The sequence below is a fragment of the Tachysurus vachellii genome, chromosome 26 (genome assembly GCF_030014155.1).
Source record: "Tachysurus vachellii isolate PV-2020 chromosome 26, HZAU_Pvac_v1, whole genome shotgun sequence".
NCBI classification, from domain to species: Eukaryota; Metazoa; Chordata; class Actinopteri; order Siluriformes; family Bagridae; genus Tachysurus; species Tachysurus vachellii.
Window position 1 is genome coordinate 3,753,795 of NC_083485.1, and position 23,877 is coordinate 3,777,671.

Here is a 23,877-nt window from a genome sequence, read left to right on the forward strand (position 1 = left end):
CACACACACATATATATATATATCTATACACATATACATATATATATGTGTGTGTGTGTGTGTGTGTATGTATGTATTATATATGTACTTATTTATGTACTGTATGTATGTATATATATATATATATATATATATATATAATACACCCCAAGCATACGAAGTCAAGACAAGATCTTTACTTGACTAGATCTCAACCCTGACCTCACATCTCATTTCGTGCAGATTCATGCAGATTTAATGAATCAAAAAATAAGATATTCTGCAAAATGTAATTTATCCCGTCCTACACATAGACACCCCTTAAAGTGCCCTTGCCACTAGTTGTCTACCACCTGGATATGCCACTGTCTTTTTAACACATACTGAGTTCTAAACGTAATTATAAAAACAACAGTTAGTCATCATTCACCAGGGTTCATTCACTGCAGTCTCAGCATTCATCATTAACCAGAGCAGTAATTGCTAAGCCTCAGATTTAGCCTTCTCAGCACTCTCTATATATCGACTTACATAAACCTGCAGTAAAAAAACATCTCTTTATAATCATTAGCACGTATTATAATTTATAATCATTGGAAATGTGACTAAAAGTTTTATTTGGGTTCATGCCATTGTATGGGGATGTAATGTGTAATCTGTCTCCACCTGCTGGTTAAAGGTGGTATTGCTTCACATACTGTATACTCATGTAATGGTGTAATTATTGCACCAAATTTCTCACCAAAATTAAACAGTAGAAATAAATATATAAACGTGTAAAACTGGGAAGACAAAAGAAATCAAATAAGTGAAAAACTACACACAATTTTCACACTTTTACACACAATTTCTCCCTAATTTGTTCTTAGCCACAAGGTACGTGATTCCAGCTAGATGTATGTATTTGGAATGTTGTTCATGTTGTCACAGAGGAAAACCCTGTCTGTCCTCTTCCACATACACGAGCTCACAGATTACCCCGATTGGCTAGTGCTGTTATTACTGCTGATTGATAGATAAGACAGACTGAGAGAATTAGGGAGAGAGCGAGCAATACATCGAGACACGATCATTGACAGTCACGTAGTGAAAACCACGTGTAAAAATAAAGTAGATCAAGAATCACAATAGTAAAACAAATCATTCATCGAATCACTAGTTTTAGAAACATCATTAAAATAATAATTACAAAAACATCTAAAATGTTTTTTTGAGAGAAAAGGCAAGGCATTTATTTAGATCCAAGTCCTACAAATTTTAATACTTAAGGCCAATGCTAAGATTATGCAATATGAAGGAAAGCAGCATAACTGGGCCATGCAAACCCGACACGACGAGGCACAAGCAGATACAGAACGATTTTACGCACAACCTATCAGTCTTGTTACATCGATGTACAGTAAGTAAAGAGTTTCCGCATGTTTATCCAGGAGACATGACCGATTCAAAAGGGTCTTCAGTTAACATCAACTTATGTGAACTCATCTTGAAAAAAAAAGGAAAAAAACAGTACATATATTTTATAATACAAAGCCATCAAAAGTCAGCAAAAGCCCATTTTTTCCACAAGCAGTCAATCAAATCAGAGGAAATTAGTATTTCGCAAACAGATCTGTGAAGACGTCACATCAGTGTTATTTTTCATGTGTTAACAGTCATTCCATGCGAGTACAGGAGTGCACACTTGATCAAGTGTCTTAATCTTCTGAAATGTCTTTGTATTTTCAGAGACAGAGAGCTGATCAGTATCTTAGATTATCTGAGATTCGGAGCCTTTTTTGTTTTTGCCTGCCATAGGAGACTCAATCAGAAATAATGCTCAACTGACTACAAGATGCCAAGCTCACTGCTGTTTATTTCTCAGCTCAGTGCCCATTGACATGGACGACGGAAATAGGTCTTATGCTATTCTTTGGAATTTCTGAGGACATCCCAGACTCGAGGCAACACAAATATTGTGTTAGGATAAAGTCTTGTTCAGTAGCTGTAGAGCTCGTTATCCAGCCAGCTGTTTTCTCGGTGGTACCTGGTGCTGGACCTGTTCTGGTAGAACTCGTACATGTCGTTGGTGACGAAGCCGCTCTCCGTGCTGGCCAGTGTGACAAAACCACTCTCGGTGTCTTTGCCTCCAAGATTGTCATACTCGTCAGTCGGTGTGTCTGGGGAGGAGCCCAGGAAGGAGGTGTTTTTGGTTTGAGGACGGGTGTCGCTCAGGTCAATCTCATGCTGCCTCCGGATCACTTTGTACACATCTGGACTCGGGCTGCTGCATCTCTCTCCTGGGGCCCAGGTTCCATTCTTATCTACCGTAGTCTCTGTTTGCTTTCTTCGTCTAAAGAGAAGGAATGAATGTGATGTCACATCAAACCGACACCCACCATACACACACACACACACACACACACACACACACACACACACACACACACACACACACACACACACAATGTCACCTTTACTTAATTTAAAATGCCACTCACACTATATTACTAAATGTGTAACAAAATTCATATTATTTACTTAGCAATATATTTATATAACAATAATTCTATATCTTAAACAATTATTATACAGTCATTATTATGGCCAAAAGTATAAAAGACACCTGACCATCACACACACATGCACCTATTTCAAAACCATGGGCATTAACAATGGACATTTTTTCAAAGCAGCTTTACAGAACATACACAAAATACAAAAAAATTAAGATTATACAAAGATTAATATAAACAAAAGTGCAAGATTAATATTAAACTTTTGTATTTATCCCTAATGAACAAGCCTGAGGTGACTGATGTGACTGTGGTGAGGAAAAACTCCCTTAGATGGAAGAGGAAGAAACCTTGAGAGGAACCAGACACAAAGGAGAACCTCATCCTCATTTGGGTGGCACCGGAGGGTGAAATTATAAATATATATACAGTCTGGCAATTGTGTATTGATTCAGAGGTTGTTGTCCTCAAAGACCACATGGAGTTGGCACGAGAGCATGAGAGCGTTGACATATTGGAACAGGTTTGGGTCTCTTAGTAGCAGTGAAGAGAAATCTTAATTCTACAACATACAAAGATATTTGAGACAACGAGACAACGGTTTGTGTGATGGTCAGGTGCGGTGTTGTATAAAGTACTAGAAAGCAATGCTTGAGTAAAAGTACAAGTATCGTACTAGAAAAAGACTTTGGTAGAAGTGAAAGTTACCTTTTAGAATATTACTCAAGTAAAAGTCTTAAAGTATCTGATATTTACTGTACTTAAGTATCAAAAGTAATTTTCTGATATTTAATGTACTTAAGTATTTGAAGTAAAAGTAAAAAGTAAAATTTCAGTGATTTTCTGTAGGCATAAGAGGCACTTCATCCGGTAGGAAGAATCTTTCATTCCAATGTACAGAAACATTTCTTGCAAATACGGTCACGGGTGTATAACGTTATCTTCTTCATCCTGTTCACCACTATCGTCGGGGTGGTCGTCTACGACAGGGCGGCCAACCCGCGGCTCTTTGCCCGGTTTCATGCGGCTCTTACGTTCATACCGAAGTTTGTATTTGTGTCTTTTTAATGTGCGTGTTCGCTTCGCTTGAGTTCAATACGGTATTTTCGTCAAACGCGCATGTGAGTGGGATGAAAATACCTCAAATTTTCCCAGCAGGAGCAAAATCATTTGAGTAAACAATTTGTGTCAAGTTCGCTCTCAAAATGGCAGGAAAAAAGGTGATGTTCATGTGTGCTCATGTGTATGATGTGGCTCTTTGCGGTAACACGGTAAAAAATGTGGCTCTTGGTCTCTGAATGGTTGGACACCCCTGGTCTACGATAACAGGAGGTCCTCCAGTAGGTGCTTCCATGTGGTTTCAGTTGTGCTTAGCAACATTACGCTGAAATAGAGCGTGCGGAGCTGCGTAATGCAATCTAGGAGCAGTGATTCGCCAAACCTCCCTTATTGCAGTCGCACACATTTCTTCTGATTTTATTTTGTAGTAACGAGTAACGAAGACGCTTAATGGAAATATAACGGAGTAAAAGTATACATTTTATCTAGGAAATGTAGTGAAGTAAAAGTGAAAGTTGACATAAGTTTAAATAGCGAAGTAAAGTACAGATACGTGACATTTCTACTTAAGTACGGTAACGAAGTATTTGTACTCCGTTACATTACAACACTGGTCAGGTGTCCACATACTGTACCTTTGGCTGTGTAGCGTATTCCTGCTACCATTCACAGAACTGAGTGTATCTAACAGAGCCACTGTGTGCTCTACACTTCTGTATCGTTCTGTTTCTTACCTTTTAGCGAACAGCTTGAAGCAGAAAACTCCATTTGCTACGATCAGGAGCAGCAGTAGAGGTATCGTAGGGAGTATAATGTAAACAATGTTCATTACGTTATCTGGAAAACATCAAGCGAGACATAATGTGATGTTTAGCACAATATCACTCTGGTTTATGGTTCCAATAAATAACTAAACAGTCTTATTAATCTTGTGTGTATTTATTTCTTTACATTAAAGAATCGCTGGAATGTTATTAATCAGATGAAGGGACGCAGTCATTTTAAGGGTTGCTTTTTGTTTGAAGGCATAAAATATGATGCAAGGAATAAACCGTGCATTCGTGGATAAAGTTGTGGAAATTTCGTAAGACACGCGTAAGACACAAAGGGCTGGACAGCTAGAAGATACTATCAGAGCTAATGTCATAGAAATGGACACTTGCTGACCAATCAGAATTGAGAATACAATATGGTGTGAAATTGTCAGTAACTTTCATTGTGAAGATTTATATTCATTACTTTTTGAAACTTTTATTCTACTTTGGTGATCTACCTGTAGGTTGAACAACCACACCGCTCATCACAACAGTCGATGACGGCTTTCTGGCGACTTCCGTCGCCGCCGTCATTCTTGTCGTAAAGATATCTGAAACGAGAAGAAAATAAACGACTTGAAAAAACGACGATCTTAGGGTCAAAGCAATGCATAAAATCTAAAAGGTTCAGAAAGGTACACGAGTTTTGCTTTATAAATAACAACGCGGGAAAGCTCTCTGTGTTGCCAGATTTGGCTGCTTTCTGCTCACTTAAGCTGTTTGTAATCAAATGTATCTTGGAAAAATGCCATTCTGTTTATTATAATTGGCACACTGGTTCAGCTGGCATGTAGTGAATTGTCAAATTTTAAACAACACTGATCGATTTTGGTCATTTTAATCTGTTAATCAGAGAACATCTGATATCATGATGTGTTTGCAGCCTGATTGGATCTTTACTTCTGGATCTTTACTTCTTGCGCATCATTCTATACAACATGTAGTCACTGCTCATGGGATCGCAGGGAAACAGGACGGTTACACAACCGTGTGAGACGAAAAAATACACACAACAGTGAATACACGGAAAAACAGATACTCATATCCACTTGTAATAACTTGTAATGTTATGAAACAATTTCTTTATTGTTTCACTTAAATTACAGCAGGTATGTGCAGGCGTTCCATCACCGGTCTCTCGTCTGAAGTCTAATAAAGCAACAATAACACACACAGTATTTGCCAGTAGATGCTACAGCTTTATAGATAGGTGTTTGGTTGAATGTGTAACGATCAGAAACGAAGATGAAGGAACGGGTCATTTTTTGGTTGCTAAAAAGTTCAAAATCACGATTTTACACTCGCTAGCTTCTGTAGCTTAACGGCTAATTAAAAAGCTAATTCATTAAGAAAGTACTCCATATGAGCAATGAGCAGTCGAGGTATTTTAGTAGAAAATTTTTAGCCTCAATTGTTTCGTTTTTCTGCCAACCTGCTTCTTATGAACAGTTTTAAACAAGCAGTCAGCTGACTAGGTGACTTAATGACAGCAAACTGTTTGGTGTATTGTAAGTTTATTATACATTTTAGATCACCGTTTTGAAATTAATTTCAATACGTTGTGTGTGTGGGTCACAGTGGCTTAGTGGTTAGCACGTTCGCCTCACACCTCCAGGGTTGGGGGTTCGATTCCCGCCTCCGCCTTGTGTGTGTGGAGTTTGCATGTTCTCCCCGTGCCTCGGGGGTTTCCTCCGGGTACTCCGGTTTCCTCCCCCGGTCCAAAGACATGCATGGTAGGTTGATTGGCATCTCAGGAAAATTGACCGTAGTGTGTGATTGCGTGAGTGAATGAGAGTGTGTGTGTGTGTGCCCTGTGATGGGTTGGCACTCCGTCCAGGGTGTATCCTGCCTTGATGCCCGATGACCCGAGGTAGTTCGGATAAGCAGTAGAAAATGAGGAACGCTGTGTGTGTGTTCTTTTTGGAGCGATAATATCACATATGACGGATGGGGTTAGGGTCTGTGTGTGTGTGTGTGTGTGTGTGTGTGTGTGTGTGTGTGTGTGTGTGAGTGACGTGACATACAGCAAAGTATGGTGACCCATACTCAGAATTCATTCTCTGCCTTTAACCCATCCAAAGTGCACACACACAACAGTGAACACACACACACACACACACAACATGAACACACACCCGGAGCAGTGAGCAGCCATTTATGGTGCGGCGCCCAGGGAGCAGTTGGGGGGGTTTGGTGCCTTGCTCAAGGGCACCTCAGTCGAGGTATTGCCGGCCCGAGACTCGAACCCACAACCTTAGGGTTAGGAGTCAAACTCTCTTCCCCAAATAGAACCTGAGTTTTTGTGTTCAGAGTCCAATGTCCTAACCATTACACCAGTAGGTCACTTCTATGTGTTTGTGTGTGTTTTGTTCCTTTCCACCCACTCAGTCTGCCGAATGCTCTGTTCGTGGAGGAGGCACAATGTCATAATAGCAAATACAGTGAATCGATGTAATGCAGTCGGGAGCCATGTCAGAGATATAAATGCCAGATCTGATTTGAACATGCACATGGATTTGTACTTCTCAGACTCATAGCAACACATTTAATACATTCCTCTAACACGACCTGGGCTCATATATTTCTCTACATGCATTTATAGTCAGACGGTTGATTCGTTTTCTAATACAGCGGCTGTTTTACGAAATGAATCGGAATTTCTTGAAATGTAAGAATCTTTATAGCGTATTAAACATTGACGGACGTGTGACATCATCTAAGGAGAATAACGAGTTTACAAAAATGTGTTATGTAACAAAGAATTTGTGGAATTATTAAAAGTTTTCTGTAAAGACGTTTATTTAACATTTATAGTTATGGAAGGAGTTTTCAGCGTCGAAGGTCTAAGTTTGTTTATCGTAAAAAACAATTAATCTAATAATTAAAAACCTAACAATTAATTTTTGTGGTTTTAATACCAGGCTATATTGTTTCAACATGGATGCCAAAGGGGTGGAATATCCAGAATATCCCCATAATATCCCCATATTTTTGTATATACTGTATATTATGTCTCTATTCTTTTTATATATTTGCATTTTCTTACTCTTTGTATATCTTATCTTATCTTATCTTATCGTATCTTATTTTATCTTATCTTATCTTATCTTATCTTATCTTATCTTATTTTATCTTATCTTATCTTATTTTATCTTATCTTATTTTATCTTATCTTATTTTATCTTATCTTATCTTATTTGATCTTATCTTATTTTATCTTATTTTATCTAATTTTATCTTATTTTATCTTATTTTATCTTATCTTATTTTATCTTATCTTATCTTATTTTATCTTATCTTATTTTATCTTTTCTTATTTTATCTTATTTTATCTTATCTTATTTGATCTTATCTTATCTTATCTTATCTTATCTTATTTTATCTTATCTTATCTTATCTTATCTTATCTTATTTTATCTTATCTTATTTTATCTTATCTTATTTTATCTTTTCTTATTTTATCTTATTTTATCTTATCTTATTTGATCTTATCTTATCTTATTTTATCTTATCTTATTTTATCTTATCTTATTTTATCTTAATTTTATCTTATTTTATCTTATTTTATCTTATCTTATTTTATCTTATCTTAACCCTAATCTAGGGGAAATGTAATCTTCACTTAAAAACAAAACAAATCACAAAATAACTATGACTTTAGTAGATTATAACTCCCAAACTCATACTGAAGAATCGCACCTCTGGTATACTTGCAAATGAAATTGTTCTTCGTCTCACAGTTGTCGTCATTCCACTGGAACATGTACCTGTTTCCCTCATCTGAAGAAGCTGATGGTTGGTGGTACATCACCACACACACCTCGTAACCACAGGAGGGCTCATCTATGTGCCAATTCCTAGGGATAAACGGACATATTAAAAAATAAATAAATAAATAAATAAATAAATAAAAATTGGTCTTCATTGTTTCAAACATACATCGGTGGTCAGTCTTTCACTGAATATTTATTGGGATCTTGTGCGGCAATAATGACGATTTTCCTCTAACTCATTTTGATTTGAGAATCACAACACAGAAAACTTCAAGTATGCAGAACGGGGTAATTAGTGCTCTCCTCCAAGCATGTTTATTTCAATTCAAATGTCTATTATAGTGTTGTAAAATAATTTGGATAGACATCTAGGCAATATTTCATATTATGAAATGATATTATGAATGATCTCATTAATTATGAAACAGATTCAGAAAAAAGTACAGAAAATTATTGTCCTTATTGATAAACATGTCAAATAAAAAGCACTCCAACGTTCTCTACTTCATAAATAAATAAACCCAAAATAACTCATAGTGTCAGACCTGAAATTTGATCGACTGCCATCCAGCCAGTAGTACTGAGACTTGCAGTCAATGCTGCTTTCCTCGTAATTTGGCTCTCTGCGTAGACCGATCCAAAAGTCACCATCTGAAGGTTTCAGCTCCTGAATAAAGCCTTCGATGAGACTTTGCTCTGCCGGTGACTCGATGCTGAGCAGCTCTCCTCCATCCCTTTTGCATGCTCTCTGTGCATCCTCAAAGTTTAGCTTGTGCCCGCTATTCTCAAAGTAGCCAATTTTGTAGCAGGGCTTGTTGGTGCCCCTCTTGCATATATGTTGGCCTTTTGGGGGAAGAGTGAAACAATTTTAGATACATGATGGTGTAACTAAAGGATTTCCCAAATGCTAGGTTTCATATACTATAATATGTTTATCAGTACCGTTATTACAGTAAAGATATTTCTTATATGTTAAAGAGTAGAGTCAAAAGGGTTAGCATTCATTTCTTGAGTAAAAATCTAACCTTGTTCATATTTCTAAATTAGATGGATTTCTCACGTGGTTGTAAAATGCATTTCTGTCCTTAAAACCCGTAAACAATGATTATTATTGACTATAAAGTCTAAAGCAGGGGGCATGGTGGCTTAGTGGTTAGCACGTTCGCCTCACACCTCCAGGGTCGGGGGTTCGATTCCCGCCTCCGCCTTGTGTGTGTGGAGTTTGCATGTTCTCCCCGTGCCTCTGGGGTTTCCTCCGGGTACTCCGGTTTCCTCCCCCGGTCCAAAGACATGCATGGTAGGTTGATTGGCATCTCTGGAAAATTGCCCGTAGTGTGAGATTGCATGAGTGAATGAGAGTGTGTGTGCCCTGCGATGGGTTGGCACTCCATCCAGGGTGTATCCTGCCTTGATGCCCGATGACACCTGAGATAGGTACAGGCTCCCCGTGACCCGAGGTAGTTCGGATAAGCGGTAGAAGATGAATGAATGAAAGTCTAAAGCACTAGACTTAGACCTCTTCTGAAATCTCCATTTCTCATATAACTAAGTACCAGGGTAGAATCATACCCCAAAATTACTGACATTTTCATGAAAGAACTACAGTACGCTCCTATCTCTGTATTGTCCAAATCTCCATGCTAAACATTTTTCCTCATTACCAAAGGGGCCCCTTTTGGTACCGATGACCTAGTTCCTAATTAGACCAGCATCCTGCAAGGTTTTGACGATAAAATCGTCATATATATAATACGACATAATATGTCGTCCCAGCCAACATACCTCACACTAAACTGCACGCATCCTCTCGCTTTGATGTCCTATTTAGTTCAGTTTGCAATGCGGCGCTAGACGCCTTGTTAAAACATCTATAGGATGTACAACACCACCTGTCGGGTTTATAAGCGGTAAAGAAAAAAAGAAATGCTTTAATCATGATCAAATAAGCCTAAAGGAGAAACGAGTACAAAGAGGGTGCGGATATTATAAAAAGTCCATAGGGTACATGAAGTGAAATAGTGCTTAGCGTTGCAGAAAAGACAGACCTAGTGGCACTGAAGCGTCAAAACTATTTTAAAAATTGGGGTTTGTTGTAGGCCACTGATATGATTGACACTTTCTCTACTTGTTTGGAGCTTCTGCGCTTGTGGGTGGTCCCTAAAGATTTATGCTTCACAGAAACTCATCCTTGCTTCAGAAATTCCACCTAAATACAGTAGACTTGTATCTAAGAACTGCTTCTGAAATCACAGACTGTCTTATGCTCATATAAAACTCTTATTCATAATATGCTCATGCATTTGCATACTTTAAGGATTTATCAGGTGTCACCCAGAAGAGGATATGCTGTAAAGTTCCTTCCTCAGGTCATCACAATGAGATTTTCCTTCTACTGAAACCTCTGGCTTTTTCAGTATGGATCTAATTCAACGCTTAGATTTCTGTAAAACTGCTTCGTCCCTTATATATCATTAAAATAACATCCAAACTGAATGTAACATTTAGCAAGTTATTATGAGATCTTACTGAATTGCATGGCTGACTAAATCAGAAATGATCTGGTATAAACTTGTTATAAACTTGATATCACATCAAAGCACATTACGATAGTATATACATGACGTTTGCAGGATTTTTTTATAACATTTAAAACAGGAAAAACCCCAGAAACAACCAGAAATTTCCTTTCATATTGATGAACATTAAATCAGAAAATAAAGCAGATTTATTTATTTATTTATTTTGAAAACGCGCACTTACCTCCAAGCACTCTGGATGCAGAAGTCAACACACTGAGCATCAGCAATGAAAAAGCCAAAACTCTCCTCACATCCATTTCATTAAAAAATTCAACAAATGGACAATCCTTAGCCAGAACGAGGTTCTGCCTGTGTGTGTGTGTGTGTGGGGCAGTGTATGAAGCGTGTGTCGTCTCCACACAGTGCTCTCAGGAAAGACAGGGAGGAGTGTGCGAGGGGATTCGGCTGTGCGAGAGCGTTAGTTACTGTAGGTTCAGATTAATTGAATTAGCCTTCTGCTTGTGGGCGGAGTCTCTTTTAACTGTTATTTTGATTATTTTTAAAAAATATGACGACATTGTTAGTGCCAGCTGTCAATCCCAATGACACAATAATGTTAAAGGTTATTACATATTACAAACGGTGTTAAAAAATTCATGTAATTTTTTTTATTTTGTATTTTTTAAGGGCTAATTTGGCTTATTTATTACAATGAGTCAAATTCAGCCATTTTTCCCACTAAAATAACGTTAGCTAGTATACGTTTGGACACCACGTTAATACTTGATCTATAACATGCTAAAAGGTTTAGCAAAACATGCTAAAATGTCATTTTAGCATGTTCTTATAATCTTTAGTTAATACAGACTTATATTATTTCAAATTGTTCAACTAAACGAAAGATGAATTAAGTGTGAACAAAAACAGCTGATTTCTTTTACTTCAGATGCAGTGGAAAATTCCAGAAAAAAAAAAACAACCAAAACCCATTTCAGGTCAGTGTGATGAACAAATTATTATCCAGAGGTGGGAGTAAGTCACACATGTGCAAGTCACAAGTGTAAGTCTGAAGTCATGAATGTCAAGTCGATTCTTTTTTTAATATTTGTCAAGCAAGTCTCAAGTCTCAAATTTGCAACTTAAGTCTCTGAGTCATTTAACTCAAGTCTCAAGTCATGAATGTCAAGTCAATCAAGTCGGGTCTTTTTTTAATATTTGTCAAGCAAGTCTCAAATTTGTGACTTAACGGTGCCCTTCCACACAAAACCGTTTTTACTTGTATTTTTTGATATGTGTTAGGTCCATATGTGTTTGTGTTGTGTCGTGAATGTGAAAACGAACTGCTACCTCCCCGGTCAGTTCTAGCTACTTAAAAGAAATAAGGGGAGAAATCAGGTCAGTTGGAAAAGCTGGTCAATCTGACGTCAGAGTGATTGAGCTCATTACTATTCATGAGCTCTCCCACTTCAGACCGCGCCCCCAGAATTCGTGTAGCTCAGTGAGTTTCCTATACAGCAAGGATGGCTGAACGTCAACGGGCTTGTGAAGAAGCCGTTCTGACGCAATTCAAGGTGATTGTAAACAAATTTCCTTTAGCCTAGGTTACTTATTGCGCTGGGTGAATGAATAGTCATGCTCTCATATCCTAGCGGTTAGCCAATCAGAGCCAAGCCGCATAGCTCATTTGAATATTCATGAGAACTGGCGCAAATCGAGCTGAGTCTTCCTGCAGGCTTTCTATACCACACTAGAATGGCTTGAAACAAGGTAACCAAGGCATTATTTCCACAGAAAAAATGTTAGAGTCCATGTTAAACTTCAGACATTACCACAAAAGTAATGAAATACATGTGGCAGGGCACCTTTAAGTCTGACTCGAGTGAAGTCATATGACTCGTGTCCCCCATCTCTGCTATTATCAATTCTATAAGTCGACCAAAAACCCCAAACCAAGTCACTGACGTGTAAAATGACCCCAACATTATAAGCTCAGCTTTACAACTTTACCACAGACAATTCTTATAATCTATTTTATTTTCTTTCCACATGATGGACATGTAAACAGTCACATATACCTGATGTTTGTTTTGCTGTTCAGTTTCAGGGCATGATCTTAAAATACACTTGATACAACCGCGTATAAATCGAATCACGTGTGAAATGTATGTGAATGTAACGTTAAATTTCCAGAACATCTATAATCAATAATAATAAAAAATCTTTTTTTCCACAAGACGTGGACAGGGAGAGTTTAACACAAAATACCTTTCATATTCTTATACATAAGACACACTTTATACAAGTTCTCTGACTTCCTTTATGTCTTGATCCAGAACCTCGGGAGACTTGCGAGAAGACCTACAGAGACACGGTACAATAGAACAGAATCAGCAAATAATATGAAGTAGAAATTAACTGTTTATCTTTTTAGCTATCTATGCTTGTTTCTAGACACTTAGTTATTTGTCAGTTATTTTTGTCTCCCAGATAAAGGCACCAAGCTATAATCTTCCATGTTGATGGGGTGATACCGTATATTGTATTGTTTACTTGTATCTTTTTACTGAGAAGGTTCATGCACCTTTTTCTTTAGATTTAAGACTAATGCTTTAAAGCTACATGGGTGGTTCTTAAGAGTCAAACGATGTACCTTTAATTATTTTTAAAGATTCGATATTTTCACATTTCCAGGAAACAAAAGGTACAAAAGATGTACACTTAATAATAAAGCCCCAGAGAAAATAAAAAGTACAGACTTTTATTGTATATATCCCATTAAAATGCAGTTAAAATACCAATCAACAAAAGACAGTGGGGTCAAGACCCAGCACTAAGGATGCCACTCTGTTCACATTTTTGCCTAATCTAACACGGCTGATTCATGGATTAATTGACTAACTCGTGGTCTAATTAGTGAGCACTTAAAGAGCTGGGTCACAGCAGGAAACGTTCACCGTGTAAAAGAAAAACGGCCACAAATTTTGTTTCAAATGTCTTAAGTCATCATATAAACTATTAGTTTAGTGTTTTATTAAAAGTGAGGTACATTTTTGCACTTTATGTTTATGTAGCTTTTTTCTTACCACCAGGTTTAAAAAGGTCGATTTGGCATAGCGCGCACACACACACACACACACACACACACACACACACACACACACACACACAAAATCAGTTTTCCTGTAACAGTAAAGTTTGTGTAATACCTCTCCCAAGAATTAAAAGGGAGTATTATTTGTTTGCCTTGTTTTTAATTTGAAGTAAAATACAGCAGCAGCATCAGCGAAACCGCTTCCCCTCCCAGGGCAGTAAATCCTCTACTCTAGTGTTGGGTTACTGCCTCTGCGTCTACATAATCGATGCAGGGCTCTATCATGCACCATGCTCTTAATAGTAAGCAGTTTAAACCTAGATATTTTTTAGCAAACTAATCCATTGTTTGGCAGCACAGATCTTCTCTTGTACCTCTCGGTCGGCTCAGGTTTACTTGGCTTGTACGCGCGGGATACCATTTCTTTCTGAGGAAAAACACACAGGTAAACAGCTTATAAATTAGAAAGTAGTTTTAAATAAGATATTCCATCAATATCTTACACTTTATATATATATATATATATATATATATATATATATATATATATATATATATATATATATGTAACATCAAGAAACACACTTCCACACTAATTACTTATTTAGATGAGAGCAATATTTCTTAAGCAGTGACATCAGTGACATAGAACTGGTTATGATTAATCATGTTTGGTAAAACAGCTTAAGCACATAATCATCATCCTTTTCCCTGATAGACGTGCAAGTCCGTAATGAGTTGCTTTCCGGTCTTGCCGTTCCAATCTTCCTGTTCGTCTGCAGGGGTTGGACAGTCGCTAAAATGCTGAGGCTTTGAGGAAAAAGTGCTGATAAGAAAGACAGGGCACTCTAATGGATAGGAGAGAAATAAAACACTTGGCTGTCTACGAGCCTCCTCTTCTGCCCGAATATGCAAAGGGTTGTAATGATGAATTGCCTGTTGGACGATTTGCATGTACGTCTTGGCTGATGAACAGAAAATGAAGCAGCAATATGGTTCTATAAGGGAGATTGACACGTCGGTGCTTACCTTGATCCGATCTTCCCTCTGCTTCTTTAACAGGGCCATGATCTTGTCACGTTTTTTGGCCTGTGAGAAAAAGACACCATAGATTGATGTGTGAAAAAAAACAAGCTGTTACGTTAGATAGCTAACCAGCTTTGTCTCCACCTGTAGTAATTATGCACGTTATGGACACGGCTGAGAATGCAGCGGCCAGCTGGCAGGAGAAACTGCGACTGCTAAACAAGCCTCATAACTCTGATTTAACACTCCCGCTTTGTGGCTACACGGCTGACTGGTAATTAACGTCAATTGATTGATTGCGTTCCGAATATGGTCTCGGTAGCCATTTATCAAGCGTACATCATTTAAGAGCAGGTTAATCAGTTACAGTAATGTAATGCAATATGATTATTATCATTAGCTATAAACATTACTCATGCCAAAGTGAAATCAGAAGCAGTTTCTCTCATAAAATATATCAATTTCTGTAGATTTTGTGCTGAACATTTTTGATTCAGTATCAAGTTGAGTGTCAAATGCATTGTGGAAAATCCTGGGTTTTTTTCTTATAAAAACAGTCATTTTTCTCTGTCTTAGAAAGAAAAACCAATTACTAAATAGAAATTGTATGAAAATGATCAGGTCTCTGGTGGACTGCTTCAGGTCGATTGCTCTCGGTGGGCCTGTGGAGAAATAAGAGGGATGTGGAGCTGAGGAGATGGTGACGGTGAGTGAGTAACATACCTGTGAGTCACTGGAGAACGATAACTTTCGGATTCTGTCATTTGTTTGGCTGCATGTATTGACTTTTCAGGTTAAACCAAAGAACTCGATTAAAGACTCTAAACATCACCATCATGATAATACAGTTTGGTTTATACTTCTGTCGATGTTTACGGCTGATCAAGACTCGCTTGGGTATTTATCTACGTTAGGCTGCAAAGCAAATCTCAGGTTTCCATTACTGTGTAAAAGATATTTCACACTGACTTGTAAGGCTGATGCTAAAGGAAAATAAGAAACCCTGTTGTGTAACAAGTAAAACCGGTTAACTGTGAATACAAAGCTATCAGTAATGACATGAATATTAAGCAGCTACAGAAAGGAGTCTCTAGTGTCAGTGCTTTGTAACAGTAAGATGCAAAGCTGAAAATTAAGTTGTCTGTGATGGGAAGGTCTTTGGGGGTAATGGGCTTTGTGGTGTTTATTTAATGATGGGAAAATTCTGGAAAGGATGTTTATAATACAATTCAACTTAATTTTATTTGTATAGCACTTTTAACAGGGGACTTATCCCTAATGAAGACGTCTGTGGTGACCGAGGTGACCGTGGCGAGGAAAAACACCCCTAAGCCCTATTCGGACGGGATTAGTTTTACGTGGGGACGTGGAGTAATGCAATTTTACCTCAGGAAGTCTGTAATATTAATTGGCCAATTCGCACAGGACAAGACATCTCAGTAGCAGAAGTGGGAGGGGTAACTTGCTTTACGCACCACAGTAACCTCCTTGTCATCATGTGCGTATGGCATTGCTTCCTGTTATCACAGGGATTAGTATTACCTGAGGTAATTTTTCCGGACCTTTTTACAGAAGGTAAAAGTCGCCGTAATCTTTACTGACATTGTCCGTAATGATTACCGAGATGGCACATTCGGATGGGACTAAAATCACAGAGAAGCTCTGGTAATAATTACTTTACCCCCACGTCCCCACGTAAAACTAATCCCGTCCGAATAGGGCTTTAGACGGAAGAGGAAGAAACCTTGAGAGGAACCAGACTCAAAAGTAAACATCATCCTCATTTGGGTGACACTGGAGGGTGTGATTATAAACTGTTATAAACACCAGAGAGTGTTCTTTCTACGGTCATATACAGGCAGACAGTAATGTAAGGGACAAAAGGAACTAACTAATTTCCTCAACGAAATGGATACGAATAAAACATGTTGTATGTACTGTATTAGTACTATTCTATTCTAAATGCTGTACACGAGCCTTCGGAAAATCCACCCGACGCTTGTAGACGTCAGCCGGGCTGGAATTCTCTGAACTTGGGTCAAACACATACTAAATGTCAGGGATAACAAGCATAACGATCATCTATTGGTCCACTTGAATTTCAAATTGGAAATGTCGGGGTTAGTAAACGAGCCAAGAAACTTTCTTTTTAAAATCTGCATTTTAAACCCAGTCTCATGTCTCACTGAATGATGTGCACCTCTTTACTTAAAACAGAATCCTCTGCAAGAAAAAGAAAAGAATCGATGCTCCCTGAATCCTCCTAACCTCTTTCAGATGAATTGATCGGCGAGCAGCCTGCAAACCGCAAGCCGTCGGCCCGCTAATCCGATTAGCAGCCACGCTCGGTGGGCTGCGGCAAGCACCAGAGGCTTCGCAGATGCATCCATCATGACAGAAATACAAAGAGCTGGTTAAAGGTGGCAGCTTCTGTGATCACATTACTCTGATTGGCTCCCTGGTGCTCTGCAGTGGGGAAACTCCGGCGCTAAATCAAAAGTACTACAGGCTACTTTACAAATCAGAAAAATGGCCAATTACTCAGGAGGGTTTTATGAGGGTGTAATATGAAGCATACAACACATCAGGGACCGTAAAATCATTTACAGGAATTCCGTTATGTATTTAAGCACACTCTCATCTGGACTCTTTCTTTTGTGTGCTGCAGGTTTATTGATTTTTCTAAATGGTCCGTAGCGCACACCATATTAAAACGGCAGATGAAGCCAATTGCTGATGTTGCTAATTCGTAACGTCTCTTGTCGCCCCGATTTCTTATTCCTGTTAAGGATTCATAACACCGACTGTTTCATTACAACCGCCACAATTAAGGCTCAATCGAGCTTGCAGTGGTGTGTGATTGCAGTATACGCCTGATTCACTTTACGTCTTAAGTGCACCGTTATGTACAGTAAGTAGGAGCTTCATTTCCTTAATGCAGGGTGCAGAGGCTTTTTTTTGCTTAAAGACAGCAGATTCTGGCTGCCAGATCCTCACGCTGCAAAAACTCATCCGATCTCGATTCGTTGCTCATTACAGCTCTGTGTCTGCTCACTGCGTCCTGGCTCCAGCACAGTAACACTGAACAATAGATACTGCAGTAAAAAGATATTAAATAAAATATTGTATCTTAACATCAGACGTACGTTGATCAACCTCTTACTGCACACTTTTTATTCTTTTAGGTAAACAGCTGACCAGCAGATGGTATAATATATCTATCTCTATATAAAAATGTCCATGAAAACACGTATGTAAGTTACAGGTGTGTAAGTACATTTTTCTGTGCATTTTTGCAAATGTGCACCTCTTAGGTTTCAAGATTTTTCTTGAGTTGAGGTGTATGAGGTTTAACCGGATTTAAACGCAAGCATTAAATGTGAAGAGAAAAAAATGGTGGAATAGATAATGCAATACATCACAAACACACACACACGCACACGCCGGAAAACAGCAGCATCATAGATCACAGAGTTCATGATCGAGCTGTTCTGAGAGAATGAGCCATCTTCCCGATCTGTCGATACTTAAACAAAGGCGGTGTGAAACGTTTCCTCTCGCGCTTCCTCCTTTACAGCATTTTTTCTGTGCAAGCCATAAAGACAAGGAATTTGCATAGCTTATAATGCCGTTTAACGTTTCCTCACCATTTCCAGGTATCTCTGCTTCTCGTCTTGCATCTGGAGCTGGTAAGCCTTCTGTAGGAGCTCATCGTTTCCTGCCGTAAGATATAATATTTTCAGATTGGGTGGAATTTGACGTTAAATCGTTAAAATGTATGAAAGACTACTTACTTGACCATGGTGGCTGCTTGCACACATTATCGCAGACTAAAAGGAAAGATGAAACAATATTACTAAGATTTTCTGTGTGCAGTATTTTTTTTTGCATATCTATGTTTTATAAGAACTTACTGAAGATGTTCTAATATATTGTCACTTCAGTAATAAGAATGTACACAGGTTTAATGTGTGGGTTTAATTACTGATCTGATGAAGGTTCTTGTGAGGAAACGTTCCTTTAATATTTATGGAAAGTATCTGTAGTAACAGTCAAAGATAAATCTGTAACTTTCATTTTCCTGTTTGAGGTCTTCAGTGTGGAGGGATTTGTGGATTCTTTGTAAACATCACAAGCTACATTTTTGTCTTATAATGACTTATAAATAACTGATAACAGGAATGATCCTTAATGAAATATCTCATCCTGCTTTTAGTCCCACACATCTCTCTCTCTCTCTCTCTCTCTCTCTCTCTCTCTCTCTCCACATACACAAACACGCACACACACGCATGCATACATACACATGTACACACACAAACATACACATACATGCACACATACAAACATGCACACACACGTACACACACGCACACACACACAGACATACACACACACGCACACACACACAGACATACACACACACAGACACATACACGCACAGACATACACACACACAGACCACACACACGCACACACACACAGACATACACATACATACACACACATACACACACACGCACACAGACATACACACACAGACACACACATACAGGCACACATACAAACATGCACACACACGTACACACACACGCACACACACAGACACACACATACAGATACACACACAGACACACACACACACAGACATACACACACAGACATACACACACACGCACACACACAGACATACACACACACATACACACACAGACACACACAGACATACACACACACAGACACACACACAGACATACACACACACACACATATACACACACGCACACACACAGACACACACATACAGATACACACACAGACACACACACACACACAGACATACACACACAGACATACACACACACACGCACACACACACAGACATACACACACACAGACACACACACAGACACACACACACACATACAGACACACACATACAGACACACACACATACAGACACACACACACACGCGAGCGCACACACACACACGCGAGCGCACACACACACACACACACACACACACACACACACACACTTACTCCTACGTTGCGGGTCCTTGGACACCTTCAGACGCTGTGTAATGTCCACAGAAACTAAGCTGGACTCGATGGGTGGCTGTAAACACAGGGAGCTCCAGAACACTTTGGCGTGAGCTACATCCTCTTCCGAAGACCCTTCAAACACCGTGTAACACGCATCAATGTCTGAAAGTCTTCCCACGGCGTCTATATCGTGCACTTCGCTCATTATAACACTTTAGTACTGTAGCCAAAGGTGTCAGTGTGTTTACCGGAAGTGAAGTCAGTGGCGCATGCCGCAGTTGCCATGGAGAGAGAAGCTTTCAGGAACGCGACATAATTCCTCGTTTGATTTATAATCCATAATTCTACCTTCATCAATCCTCCTCAATCCTCCTCAGTCCTCGTAATGTGAGTCCTGCACACCTGAACAAGCACAAGAAACTTCCACTAACCATGACATAACCTTTAAAACCTTTTATTATTGTTTCCAGAACCTTCAAATAATGCTTATTAATAAATAAATAATAAACTTGAAGTATATCCAAACCATCACTAAACCTCTTACTATACTGATGCAAACCTATTGGTTTTTATAAGGTTAATGTTACACCAGCATCTAATAAAACAAGATGGAAGAAACCATCAGCATCATCATCATCATCATCATCCCCATCATCATCACCATCATTATCATCATCATCATCATCATCTTCTTCATGTCAGTTTTATTTTATAAATATAGAATTTGAAAGACAAATCTGGATGAATGTTTGAGTAATCAATCAATCAATAAAGAAATTAATTAATTAATTAATTGTTTACTTAATTAAATAATTATTAATGTTGCTGAGGTTTCCAGGCATATAAACAATTTTGCTACAATTGTAAAAAATAAATGATACATTAATAATGAAAATTAAACTACAAATGTCTTCTTCTTATTATTATTATTATTAAATTGCAATAAACTATTGCCATTTTGTACTTGGCACATGGTAATTACTTTAACGTGCATGAATCTTAGCTCTACAAGTAAGGATATAAACATTATTAAATGTATAATTGTTAGAGATCAGTTAAGTTTAAATTTAATAATGTAATAACGCTAGCTAGACTGGAGTTGTGAAAATCTGTAGATTTAAACTATGAAGTCATTATGCAAGGGTTAGGCAATCTAAACTTAATGCTTAATCGGGTTAAATCAGACACTCAGACATATTACTATTCTTCTTTTTATTTATTATGAACATGCATTACACTGTAAGCATTTTCAAAACACGGTAGAATAAGTAGTTTTGTCGTTTTGGAGCTGTTGTTCAGCTGGTAGTGAGGTTAGTGATTACTGTAGGTCCAAACTGTAATCAGCTAACTACACTGCCAAATAACCAGACAGCAAGTGTTCTTCAAGGAGTCTTCCAAAACAGTCATGGCACAAACACAGTAACATGTTTCACCACTCTGTAACACACTGTACAGCAGTTCTGAAACCAGTTTTAGCTGCAAGGCAAATCAAGGTTATATACCGATGTCTTTTACATAACCACAAATAACATTCTGCTGTGAGGCATCGATGGAAATGAGTACACAACGACCTGTGCTTGACTGCAGGCTGTTGTGTTGGCAGTATGGTTAGTGATTGTAGTCTGTGTAAAACAATCAGCTAACAACACTGCCTACAAACCAACCCCAACTGGTGAACCAGATGAACAGTTCACAACAATGACTGATGAATCTTTTCACCTCTGAATATGGAAATATCCTCGACGGGAAGCTTTGAAGGTTTTTAAGACCAATCACATGTAAACGTAGCTACACGTATACCTTGACAAATAACATTTCAATGTTTTAAATGTTATCCAAATCTGAAATTAGAAATGATAAGCAAATGTGTCTTAGCAAAATGACAACCAGTAGCTGCACGATTTGAATAAAATTAGCATATTCATTAGAATAATTGTAACATACATCGCAGATGTTGATTTAAAAAATATCATCTGTTAAAAATCATTGCCTGAAATCGTCCGGAACATTTACAAGAAATTGTAAGAGAATTGTTTTGAGAGCTGATTTGCATGTAAATGCTTTTAGGCATTCAAAAGCCAATATTTCCATACTGATTAGTGAATAATACATAATACATAATACATAAAACGTGCACGTGGAAGAAAAGTCTACATATAATTGATCACCACTCACCTGTCATGTACTTGCTTTAAAACACAATCTTACTTCATCCTGCACAGTGAAGCTTGAAGTAAACCCATCTTATAGTCTTCTCTTATATCTATCTCTTGTTTTTTTGTGTGTGTGTGTATTGTAGACTTTACCTGTCGTTGCCATGCACCTCCGCCGACACACCTGCTGGGTCAGTAGTACGCAGATCAGTTACATTTGGTTTGTTCTTTGAAAAAAATACCCAGCTACGTAACAACACTCGCTTCATGACTACTGTGCAGATCTAACTACTATCATAATAAATATTCATTAGTTACATCTACTACTGATATACTTACGGACTTACTGATATCCGATAGAGATACGCTGGTAAGGTTTATTTCAAAGTTGGCATCCGTAGTAGAAACTTCAGGTCTTACCCTCGTGTAATTTTAATATTTTTGGATATATATATTTAATATATATTTAGAATATGGGCTTTGGGGCCCTTCAAGAATATGGAACTTTTTTAAATGCATTTAAACATATGCAAAATTAGATCCATATTCTTGAAGGGCCCCTAAGAAGAGGCTTCTCAGGGCTACGAATGACCCTTAAAAGCGTTATAACTTTTAAGTCTATGTACCTTCGCTTACCACCGGCATTGTACACTGATGTTTCTTTAATATTTGTCTTTCACCTGGAAAAGTACAAACTTTTAATGAACATTTTGTTCACTGAAGTCACTGTATTGATTGTAGGGTTCTCATATGACCTTGAGCTCGGGTTAATGTTTTTCTGAAGGTTCCTCCAGGTTTGATGTTCCAGAAGATGAACTGGATGCCTTATGAGTGAATGTATGAGTGAGCATGAGATCTTCCAACAGATTGGCGTCCCATACAAGATGGAATCCCACCACATGCATGTTGTTCCTGAGATTGTGTCCAGGTCCAATGGAACCCTGTAGATGAATGAATGAGTTGATGGTATCCTCAGGAGTAGGTTTTTGGGACGCATCTTTCACCTGAAAAAAATAAATAAATAAAATCAATAAAAAAACATGTATGAAAGGTTGTTTAAGGAGCAGGTAAAATTTCCAAACCATAAACTGCTGGTGCACAATTCTTGCTTCGTGTCCATCATAATGACAGACCTACTTACCGAAGAACGTAGTTTGTCTTTGGCTGTGAACTCGGTCTCACACGCGCAGCCTTTATAACACGAGCCGCCGTTTAAACTGAGCGGCTCGTGAGGCGCGAGACGCGGGAGGCGGGAACGAGGGCGCTAAAGAGGTCACACACTCACACACACACACACACACACACAAATACATACATACCCTCACACACTCTCTCTCTCTCTCTCTCTTTCTCTCTCTCTCACACACACACACACACACACACACACACATACCCTCACACACTCTCCCTCTCTCTCTCTCACACACACACACACACACACACACACACACATACACTCTCTCTCACACACACACACACTCTCTCTCTCTCTCTCTCTCTCTCACACACACACACACACACACACACACACACACACACATACATACATACACTCTCTCTCTCGCTCTCTCTCTCTCTCTCTCTCTCTCTCTCTCTCTCTCTCTCTCTCTCACACACACACACACAGTTTGTAGTTCTAAGTAAATTACGTGTAGTATCGTTAAAATATAAAAATCTATAAATATATAAAACGTTTTTAGCTCTAACTAAATGATATTTTCTAGTGGTTATACACACTTTAGCCTAAACACTGTAACTATATCGATATGTTGGTTGTTCTGAAAAACATTAAGCAATTACAGAAAATATGTAAGAAACTACAGACAACATTTTTGCCTCAGACTTGTAATATGCACTTCATGAACCTGGCCTACAGCGTGTAGAGTTTGAGTTATCTATAGAGTCTGTAATCATGTCTTTA

At 38.3% G+C, this 23,877-nt stretch overlaps 2 protein-coding genes across 3 annotated transcripts; both read right to left on the reverse strand.

Annotated features, from left to right (window-relative positions):
- Positions 1–1,704: 1,704 nt before the first annotated feature.
- On the reverse strand, positions 1,705–10,957 carry layna (layilin a). Its single transcript, XM_060863227.1, has 6 exons — positions 10,882–10,957; positions 8,667–8,964; positions 8,048–8,205; positions 4,807–4,899; positions 4,268–4,370; positions 1,705–2,311 (listed from the first exon to the last, which is right to left on the reverse strand). The coding sequence occupies exons 1-6, from the start codon at positions 10,955–10,957 to the stop codon at positions 1,957–1,959; spliced, it is 1,083 nt and encodes a 360-aa protein (XP_060719210.1). The 3' UTR covers positions 1,705–1,956.
- A 1,794-nt stretch (positions 10,958–12,751) lies between these two features.
- hoatz (HOATZ cilia and flagella associated protein) lies at positions 12,752–20,053 on the reverse strand. 2 transcript variants are annotated; one of them, XM_060863285.1, is made up of 6 exons: positions 19,801–20,053; positions 18,552–18,587; positions 18,405–18,475; positions 14,761–14,820; positions 14,106–14,154; positions 12,752–12,998 (listed from the first exon to the last, which is right to left on the reverse strand). In XM_060863285.1, exons 1-6 carry the CDS (start codon positions 20,006–20,008, stop codon positions 12,958–12,960), a joined length of 465 nt encoding a protein of 154 aa, XP_060719268.1. In that variant the 5' UTR covers positions 20,009–20,053; the 3' UTR covers positions 12,752–12,957. The 2 variants fall into 2 exon arrangements, with proteins under 2 accessions (XP_060719268.1, XP_060719267.1); XM_060863284.1 differs by having other exon boundaries at positions 14,106–14,158.
- Between the last annotated feature and the right edge of the window lie 3,824 nt (positions 20,054–23,877).

Coding starts and splice junctions, on each gene's coding strand:
- layna (XM_060863227.1), bottom strand. CDS start 10,957: ATGGATGTGAGGAGAGTTTTGGCTTTTTCATTGCTGATGCTCAGTGTG. Junction 8,206..8,666: donor GGCAGTCGATCAAATTTCAG/GTCTGACACTAT, acceptor GTTTATCCCTAG/GAATTGGCACATAGATGAGC. Junction 4,900..8,047: donor CATTTGCAAGTATACCAGAG/GTGCGATTCTTC, acceptor TTCTCGTTTCAG/ATATCTTTACGACAAGAATG.
- hoatz (XM_060863284.1), bottom strand. CDS start 20,008: ATGAGCGAAGTGCACGATATAGACGCCGTGGGAAGACTTTCAGACATT. Junction 18,588..19,800: donor CAAGGACCCGCAACGTAGGA/GTAAGTGTGTGT, acceptor CTTTCCTTTTAG/TCTGCGATAATGTGTGCAAG. Junction 18,476..18,551: donor CAAGCAGCCACCATGGTCAA/GTAAGTAGTCTT, acceptor ATCTTACGGCAG/GAAACGATGAGCTCCTACAG.